This window comes from Bombus vancouverensis, chromosome 3, assembly GCF_051014615.1.
Source record: "Bombus vancouverensis nearcticus chromosome 3, iyBomVanc1_principal, whole genome shotgun sequence".
Classification (NCBI taxonomy): domain Eukaryota; kingdom Metazoa; phylum Arthropoda; class Insecta; order Hymenoptera; family Apidae; genus Bombus; species Bombus vancouverensis.
This window is the reverse complement of record NC_134913.1, coordinates 18,825,065-18,835,004: the sequence shown is the minus strand read 5'-3', so window position 1 is coordinate 18,835,004 and position 9,940 is coordinate 18,825,065. Positions and strand designations below refer to the sequence as shown.

At 42.3% G+C, this 9,940-nt stretch overlaps 1 protein-coding gene across 1 annotated transcript; it reads right to left on the bottom strand.

The window, feature by feature from the left end:
• Positions 1–1,609: 1,609 nt before the first annotated feature.
• On the bottom strand, positions 1,610–3,485 carry LOC117153931 (uncharacterized). The gene is made up of 4 exons (XM_033328449.2): positions 3,201–3,485; positions 2,839–3,113; positions 2,545–2,675; positions 1,610–1,760 (listed from the first exon to the last, which is right to left on the bottom strand). Exons 1-4 carry the CDS (start codon positions 3,424–3,426, stop codon positions 1,622–1,624), a joined length of 771 nt encoding a protein of 256 aa, XP_033184340.1. The 5' UTR covers positions 3,427–3,485; the 3' UTR covers positions 1,610–1,621.
• Positions 3,486–9,940: the final 6,455 nt, after the last annotated feature.

The window sequence follows — 9,940 nt, the reverse complement described above, 5'->3', positions numbered from 1 at the left end:
TTACAACACCTTTCGAAGTGGAACGACAATTTTGCCGAAGCACGTAAAAGCCTCTTCGCGTATATTACGCGCTGCACATCGGTTCAATAGCAAAGGTCGCACATCTCCTCAAAATCCAACAACCAGCTTTGCACATTGACGTTGTCGACACCACTGAACGTGCTCATGAACTTTGTGACGTTTCTAAATGTTAAAACGTGCTACTGTCGACTCCTACGCGTGTTTTGGACACTTCGCGCACTTCTTCTTCCTCGTTTTCTTTGTCTTCGCCGTGCAACATCTCCAAAGCGATGGCAGCTCTTAGGCGCTCTTTCAATTCTTTCTTTTCACCAATTGTTTTTAATCTTCGTCGCATAGGTTCGTCTTTCGATTTCATTGTTTCGAATCACGTTAGCTTATGGTTAGCAATGCACCTGTCTTCGACATCGGCGATGGTGTTATCCGGGTTTTGTTACTCGCTCGTCGTGGAAGATGCTTCGACTTCGTTTCAGTTCACTATCACGAACTCACGCTCACGAACAGTTCTGCCGAATGTTTCGTTTCCTGTTTTGTTCAATCTTGACCAGTACCGAAAATTTGTAGAAACTTTCACCTTCTCTGGTTAGTGATGTCTGCAGAGTTATTTATTGGAATTTAAGCAGGAAGCAACGGTTACCTTACGCGAACTTTGATTATTACAACTTACGATTCACCTGTAACTACTCGCAACTTCCTCACTACTCACTCGCAACTGTCTCGCTACTCAAGTCATGGCGGAGGTCTTAGTTCCACTGTGCTTTCAACTGACTAACAGTTGTCTTTTATACCACGATTTTGGCATTTCTAGCACAGGGAAGGAGGTGAATTATGATCACGTACACCTTCTTTAATTACTTTGAGTCATGAGAGGCCACAAGTATAGGGCCCATTGAAATTTCCAAATTTTCCCTGTCTGTCAACACTTTTATTGCTTCCCACCTGTAGTACATCGGGATTATTCCCAAGGATTTTCTCCGGTATTACGATATTTTAATGAATAGGATAAATTTGTATATCTCTAAGAAGAGGACAAGTTAAGAAACAAAGGAAGGGAAGAAATATTTTGATAAATCTTTCATCCTAATCTCTTTACTATCCAACACTAAATTTTTTTCTATCAAGATATAATAAATAATAATAAATTTGATCAAAAGTCGCTCGAGGTATTTAATTTTAATCGTATAATTAGTAAAAAAAACGTTCTGAATCATTGTTTATTTAACCGTTTTATTAATTTATTTAACTGTTCATTTCTATATCTCATTTAGCATATACATAAATATATTTCATCGTTAATCCGTAGGAAGTATTTACATTTTGTTTAATAATATATTTCTCGTTTAATAATTGTAAACTGTAACTATTTCAATAAAATTGACCACTTTCCACGTATCCGTACAAAGTTTATATGACACAAAAGATGACACAGTAACATAGATTACAGTCACTGTATCCCTTGGATAATCCGCCAACTGTACGCGGTATCAGGAAAGCTGCGAATAAAAAATAAAACGCATCCCTCTTCTTCTTCTTACTATCGTATGTTTTATTTCTACATGCAACGTACATATTCTGATTGTGTTTTAGTTGATCGCGTGTTTCTCTACGATCCTGAGGAAACTTCTTCGTCGCAGCCTCTGTAAAGCACCTCGCACTCCTCACCGCGAACTCCTGCCTCCCCGGCATCCCGTACCAATCGGAACCAGCCAGAAGACGATTTCAAAGATTTCTCCACGCTTCGTCTGAAAGCACACGAACAATCTGAATCGACTTCCTCTTCCTCGCGAAATATCCACAACCGCGGTATTCCTTGCCAAGACAGGAAAGTGAGAAGCATCTTTAACACGCTGAACGCCATCGGTGTATCAAGATTGGTATACAGTAGCTATACATTTTTTATTATTACCGTCGTTATTAGAATGGCGTGAATTCAGTATAAAACATATAAAAATAGTTTTATTTATACATGAAATATAAATTTAGTATGTACAACCCCAAGCAGTGGCTGTCGATCATGGGAAGACCCGCTTTTAACTTAGCGAACAATGTCGCGGGTTCGAGTAAGTATGACTCAGGGATGGATTATAGTTTATGGCAGGTCCCAGGACGTAACGATACGGAACAATTATTTAGCAATGCGAACAAGCTATATGAGATAATTCATAATCGCAAAAAATAAGTGAATCGAGCGAAACTGCGTAAGATAAACTCATTAAAACGATGATTATACACCGCAACATATCTCTTGTAGGTAATATTTCATATATTATATGTATCGCATAATAAAAAATTCATCGTGACGCCCTGGCCAAACCTTGTAAAACCGCCGTGGTATTCAACGTGTCGATATTCCTACGGCGTGCAAATGGCATTTCGAGAAATAAGAGTGGGATACGTCGAAGTTCTCCCGGTCCGGATACCACGACTCGCGTTCGTTCGCGTGACGACACTCTGAATATTAAATTTCTACGCCGCGTCGCGCTGGAAACTGGCCGCGAAGCAATATCGTCGTGTTCTGGAACTCACGTTAAGTACTTGGCGAGTATCTTGCCGGTAGCGCCGAACGCTTTCGAGAGCTTCCGATTCTCCAAGCACACGGTTCTCTGTATACATCGTACCCTAGCGTCTTCTTCGAGAACGTCTTCCTGTTCCGCTGTCTGAGACCAACATAGCGAGTAAGATAAAGAAATCTGATCGTTAAAACTTTCAACTACCATCTCGTTATAAAGCTATAAGAAAGTTCGCATCGAATTATCGTCGATATAAAGAATATCTTTATTACAGAACGAACCACGGAATGTTTACGCGTCGAATCCTTACCACTGAATCGAAATTGTACGCAGCATACAGCTCTCTTTTCTTCCTGGCAGACAGCACGTCCGTCAAAATGTCTCTGCGCTTCGCGTTCACGATCGTGTTCTGAATAACCGCGAACAGCAACAGTAAACCGATGAAGCTGACGATTACGAGCTGCTTCGAAGATGGTCCAAGCGGGTAATCGATCGAGTGCGCTACTGGGTAGCTGAAATGTGGATTATCGTACACGTAAGGCGGCACGTTTTCGCCCCTGTGATGAATAAACGTTCTCTGCGGCGCTGAAAAGCGTAACAACGTTAGCATTTTCCAATATCTATCCACGTCCTCGTCACGATAATTGATTAAAGAAACACGCGAAACGTTACCGAGGAGATAATTATTGACAGGTACAGGTAGAGTGGGAGGACGCGCGAGAAGCTCGGAAGAACGCGTCATATCCGGTCGAAGCGCGGATTCCTCTCTGCTCGGTGATTCCAGGACGGAGCCATTTCCGGCGAACGGAAACACCGTAGTCTTTGTATCTTGAGCGACGATCGACACCGTGAACGCGCTTAATAATGGAAGAGCTTTCGTCGTTACAGGGAACAACATTTTTCCTTTCGCACGAATCTTTTATCCGACGAGTGGCTTTCGTTGTTTGTGGCGTTTGTCGTTGGCTTTCGACGAAAAAGGAATGAATTACGATACGCGACTGACGCAGGTTCGATGGCGTTCGGTGGTCTTAAGAAGGTGGAAGAAAGAACAGCTTCGTGACGTAAGCAATTGAAGCAGAAGACACGAGAAGCGAAAAAAAAAGTAGCGGCAATTTCAGAAATTGCGGCCATCATTCGGCCCGCTGAGCTATCCCGCGACTTCACGCAGAGAACGCCATGACTTATCCTCGAAGCGGTGGTTTCTGTAATGGCAGGCGAATAGGCAGAATCTTTTATTCGCGACGTGATTTTATGCTTGGAGAAACTACGTCTACGAGGTAGACTTTTCCAAGTTACTTATTCTAAGTAACTTTTCTCTCCTTAAAGTCGAAGAAGAAGAAGAAATGATAACTCGGGAGAGAGAAAGCACAGAAAACGTTAAACAAACGGAGCAAAGACAACGAAAAACGGTATAGCATCGCCGACGATGATTCACGAGCTACATCGTGATCTTTGATACGAGGCAACAAAGGGTGTCTAAGCTTTTCTTCGCAATTGATCCGGCAATCCCCGCGAAACAGAAACTTTCCAATTACAACGGTACACGCGACGAACCGTAACATTTACCCAATCGTAAAAATGAAAGGTAAATTGAAATCGCCGATGCGCAGCCACTCCGCTCGCACACGCGAGCGTATCGCAACGAAGAAACAAAGGATTGCCTGATTTCGAGTGCGTAAAAAAATGAAAGAAAGAAACGTCGTGTTTGATGTAAATGTTCGAACAACGAACAGGGGACCGGGAGTGTGGGCAAATCGGTTGGTTAGGTTGGCTGCTGAATCCAAGGGGTTGCTATGGCGATGGGACGGTCGTCGCTGTCGGGGAGGGAACAGAGGGCTGTTGCCTGGAGGGTTCGTCTGTCTGGAGCCCTTCTAAAGGGGATGATGTTCTTCGTTCTGTCTGTCTGGACTGCTAGCTGGTAGTTTTGCACCGAGTCAGCTGTTTCGCGGACGTATCCTCCATAAGCTATCCCCAAAGAACGAATTAACTCACCGCTGCTTGCTTTTTACAACTGTGTAACCCTTCCTCGACATTTTCATCGGATCTTCTTAAGAAAACAACGACAAATTATTTTACCGTCGTAGATGAGATCGTAGAGGTTTCGTAGGCTCGATTCTGCCCGAGCGAAATAAGCTGACTTCCAGATGAAAAATATAATTCAGAATTGCGTTAACAGCTGGTTAAAATGCGTAGATTTACGAACACGAGACATCGCCGCGATACTATTGCCGGGGAAGGGTTCCCAGAGGTTTAATAAGAAGAAAGTTCTTCCAGTTCTCGTGACAAGTCTCGAGAAATAATAGGCCAATCCTCGCTCTATATTCTCCGAGATTCCGCGGAGGAAATTTTCGCTCGCTCACTTCCAACTTTCCTCCTCCACTATTTATTAGTCGTTCCTCTGGTCTGTCCAGTTTTTACGACGATGTGTATCAACATCTTCGAATAGTCCATCCCCCCCCTGTTAACCTCTAGAAATACGGTAGTCGCTATCAGAGTCAATAATTGTCACAGAGCACTTTCAACAGCAGGTGACACGTTTTCCTTAGGTAGTGAAGCATACGGTATCCTTGGGACTGCGCTTCTTTGAAAGCCACCGGGAAAATGGAACGTCTATGTACCCTGGTTTATAAATAGCTACTCTGCGTTGCATCCTTTTTTTTTTTTTTATAGATCGCTCTAAGATAAAACGCATTTCAACGAACCATCTCGCTAGAAACTCCGATCGATGACAAAACGATTCCCCCTATTCGTGTTTCGCAGAGAAACAAAGAAGAAACGAATATCTTAGAATTTTTCTAAGCGAATGTAATTTTAAACGCGATTCGTCCTCGTATCTATGAAATACGGACGTTCTGGCGACAACGAGGAACATGGAGATTATACCCTCGTCGGGCGTTGCCAGTTTATTGCGAACAATAAAAGCGGGCTTGTGTTTTTTTTCTAGAGCTGCGTACTTGTATCGGGGTCACATCGATAGACACACCGCGTGAACAAAACGCGGTTTCACGCCAACGCGACGCGAGCAAGCATTATATTTTTAGTACGCTTTTACAGCAGCCGCCCTATGCTCGGACACCTTGCACGCTGACTTTTTATCACGGTCCAATCGAAACCGCTCGGCCTGCAATCAGAGCTTCGTTAGCAGCCCTTTTATGCGGCCGGTTGACTACAGCGGCTAGACACCACCCACCCCTCCAGTCGATTTACCCCAGCCTGGCATCTACCTTTTTCTTGGACCTGTATCACGCTGTTTTTTTTTCCTTTTATTACTATTTTCTCTCTACATTTTTCCTATTTTTGTTTGCGATTAATTGTAGGCCACTTCGTGACCCATTTCTACGTATTTATTTATGGAAGCAAAGCCTCTCTCATCCAGTTTACTTTGCTGGCCAAAGAAAGCAATGAAAATCGTTGTAAGAAGATTCTACGACAAGGGTAAAGTACGTGACGAAGAAACATACTTGGCGATAATTACGGTCGTTTTATGAGTCAAAGGTATCGCCATGTATACAGCGTAGCGATCACTCGTAGCTTACAAATATTTGTACATTTAATGGAAATTTAAAAGTACAAAATGCATAAATACGTAAGAATATGAAGAACGTAATTAATAGACGAAACAAATCTGTATACAGGTTTCAGTGAGCTTTGTCGTATTTATAAAACTATCGATTGATATAAACGTTTGTAATTTCGTTGCTACGAGCGATTGCCAGAACGTTTGTATAAAACGAAGATAAAAACATGGTAATTACTATTAGCTGGGTATCCCCCTAATAAACAGAAATTGATTTCTTCGAAGGAAGAATAGAACTCGTAAAGCTGGAGTTTAAAATTCATTTTTCTTTGTTGTCCTAGCCAGAAGCAATTTCACGCTCGGCAAATATCGCCAAGCACTATGCATGTTGTTCCTTTTCGCGTTTCTTTTTGTTCGATCGTCGTGGTAGTTTTTGGCGCGAGCCAGCCGGGATTTTAAGACCGCAATTACCACCCCGAATTAATGGATAACTCGTGTTTGTTCCGTTTGCATGGCCATCCCGCTTCTCGTCGCGTTGGCTGCTTGTTAAAGTACGCAAGAAACAGCTACATTTTCCATTTCGTCTCTCTTTCTTTTTTTTTTTTTTTTTTTTTTTTACCAAAACTACCAACGGTAGATGTGTACGCCGCTTAATTAATTGGAGGGTTCTTCGTATCGTGTCTGAGCCGTGGCTGTCTTTACTACTCGCTGGCACGCAACCAACTCGTGTTTCGTCCTCGAGTGATTACCGACGAATATTTTGTTGACGAATCGGAGAACGCCCGCGAACCTGACGTGCGTTCGAGCTACACGATTCTTCTGCTCGTTAGTATGACGTAACGTAAGGGAAAATTCAATTAGACGATCGTGCGTTTGAATAATTCAGCCGGTTGGTTCCAGGTCCAAGCAAGGGAGCGAAACTTGGATTAATGCGAATGGTTAGACAGCGCAATTTACATAATATTTCAGGTTCATTATCGTGAGTTATGGAAAGGATAGAGTTAGACGGATTATTTACACGGAACGTATTCTCCTCTTTTCTGCGAAATTATATTTCAATGTAAGTTTAGATTAGATACACGTAACGTACGCGATCGCGCGAGCTTCTTAGAATTCTTCGAACCTAGACAGATCCCATCAGGACGTGTGGCGAATCGAACGACGTTTCTCTCACCTCGGTACGAGAAATACATCGACCTTCCGATATTAATAGAATATATGTATCCAGAAATCCGGCGCGACCGAGGAAGCCTCGGAGGATCCATTCGGGTCAGGCAGCCTGGGAAATCCTTTAAAGCCGAGAGATCTCGGTGATTCCATTTCCACGCCGACCTGTTTACCTTCTGCTCGAGACCTCGCACGAGTTCTTCTATTCCTTACGGTCGCGCCTCGAGCGGCTCTTCACCGTGGATCAAGCGTTCCTCGTTTCAACCTGTTTGAATATTCCTCCGGAAACGTATTTAATAATGCGCTGTATTTGCATACTTTAAATAGAACTTTAATCATTTCGGAATACCTCTTAATACAATTTTTACAGAGATCTCCGGTTATGCTTCTTTTTCTTTTCGCCAGTTTCTTTTATATTAGTTCGGAAGATTTGAACTTTGAAAATCGCAATTTTATGGCAGTTATAAAAGTCGACGTTCCTTCGTTTCGCTGCTCGGGCAATAGTCTACGAACGGTCGCCGGCGGAACGTGTTTAATATGTGGAACGACATGCTTGCTTTAATATCGCTGGAAAACTTCCTGGACGCCTGAATGATGAACGCGTGCTGGTAAATTAGCGGGACGAGTCTGCGCCGCGAAACTATTCGCTCCAAGACGCGCGTGCATCTTTAACGCTTCGACCGGGTCACTCGTTCGCGGCTTGCACAGAATCGCGGAAAGTAACTGTGAAATTTCTCTCGCGGAGTCTCAACGACCAGGAACCTTGTAACAGTTTCTCATCCGTGTACGTAGTTCTCGTTTAGAAGGAAAGTGGAACTCGAAGAACATTCGCAGCTGGTCGAAATAAAACCGCCGAAAATTGACGAGCGAAGCAATCGGGCATGATTAATCGTTTATTCGAGCGAATTGCGAATCGTTGGAAGGGGAAACGTTACGGGAGAAACTAAAATAATTTTCGCAATCGAGGAAGCCTTTAAATTCGCGCATAGGGTAGATCAATACGCTTTGCTGGCGGCGTGTGGATTCATCTTTTAATAAGCGACGCTTCTTCCCTTCTCTCGCGTCTCCTCGATGACCGGTCAAGAACGCGATGCATTTATCAGGCGAGGTCCGTAAACGTTTCATCGATTTCTCGACATTTTTCCATTTTATATTTCATCGTTGCAGCTGTCTCTTTGTTCTCGCGTTGAACACCGCAGAACAAGATTCTGGATCTTTCCATCGTGTCGTTAGACTCCATTCACCTGGTTGTTAAGTGAAACGTTAATTAGCGCGTGGTTAATCGATGAAACTGCCCCCGATCGTTTCTTCTCGTTCTCTTTTTTTTTTTTCACCCTCGCCTGGCAAACTTAGTCCACGGTACCGACGATAATCATATCTGTAACACGTTCCCGATCTTGTTTCGGGATAATCCTCCAAACGGTCGCCAAAGGTACGATCCTCCCTACCGAGAAATTGTAATAATCAAAATTCATAACTTTTCGTGGAAACTTTGTAGGTTTGCAGTGGTTTGCTTTTAGAAATTTAAATTGTATATACTAATTATTGCTATATATAAGTGTTACTATGAATTACTGTGATTTATTGCTATATTACCGTAAAGCGTACAATTTACTCTTATTTTTAGGTGTTAACAATTGCCCTTCTGGCAACATTACGACGCGAAAGACTTCTTTGAAAATACTCATTAGAGAGGATTAACCAAAGGCACGCAATTAGTAGGAAACGAAGCGAATTCCCCCGAATGAAAGAAATTGCATTTCGAGTGGAAAATTTCGTGATTCGAAGGTAGTTTTAGAGATGAAAATAGGTGGTGTCCGGTGGGATGTTCGATCAGCTTTTATGGAATGTGCTCGGTAGGTCGAGCAATGGAAGTAAAATGGAAAAGGTTCATACGTTGGGTGTCTTATCGAGATAAATGTTGTCTAGTCACGTTTCGAAAGCGACGATGAACGTTAAGTAACAATGAAGACACGTTGCCTCTGTGTAGGTTTCGTCTCTATTTATCTTTCGAGTAGTTCAATTTGCAAGTACGGAACAACATTGATATCGTGCTTCTGTGTACAATTCTTGGAACAGTGGAGTTTTCCTATTTCAAAGCTAACTAAGTTCGTGAAATTATCAAGTCAACGTGAATCATCGCTTCGTAGAAAATATATATATATATATATATATATATATATATCGTTTCTTAAATATATATACATTGATGATTTACAGAGAATGTTTGACAATGCAAAAATAAGGAAAGGTTGCTGCAAGCTCGATAGCCCCATAATCAAATGCGATAGATATACGAGGCAAGTTGTTGAGTATATAAGCTTGTAAGCTTATCTCAAGTTTACGATACGGACAACGTATTTGTTATTTTTGAAAGATTGCTTTTCAGCTTTCTGAATATCAACGATTGAATTTCTCACGATGCATCTTACAAAGTTTGCAACCTTTAACTTATAAATCTTAAGCGCTCGACGTGTCCGCTCAATGGCAAACAATGTGTCATAAACTTCGACAGTAGACCACCGGACAATATCGCTAACAGGACGTTACGCTATGTACCCTCAACACGGTACGCACACGAGGCACAATTCACGAGACGCTCACGACATTTCGACCATCATATTATTGAACATTATTGAACAGACATAGATTCTCACCTCATGGAAAAACGTCGACTAAAAGTATAAACACCTAAAGTATAAACACCAGGAGCTTCGAGAATAAAATA

What these genes read in the sequence shown, in the direction of transcription:
- LOC117153931 (XM_033328449.2), bottom strand. Translation starts at nt 3,426, where the DNA reads ATGTTGTTCCCTGTAACGACGAAAGCTCTTCCATTATTAAGCGCGTTC. An exon ending in CGTACAATTTCGATTCAGTG is followed by an intron (nt 2,676 to 2,838) that starts GTAAGGATTCGA and finishes TGTTGGTCTCAG; the next exon opens with ACAGCGGAACAGGAAGACGT. An exon ending in ATACTCGCCAAGTACTTAAC is followed by an intron (nt 1,761 to 2,544) that starts GTGAGTTCCAGA and finishes GTGTGCTTTCAG; the next exon opens with ACGAAGCGTGGAGAAATCTT.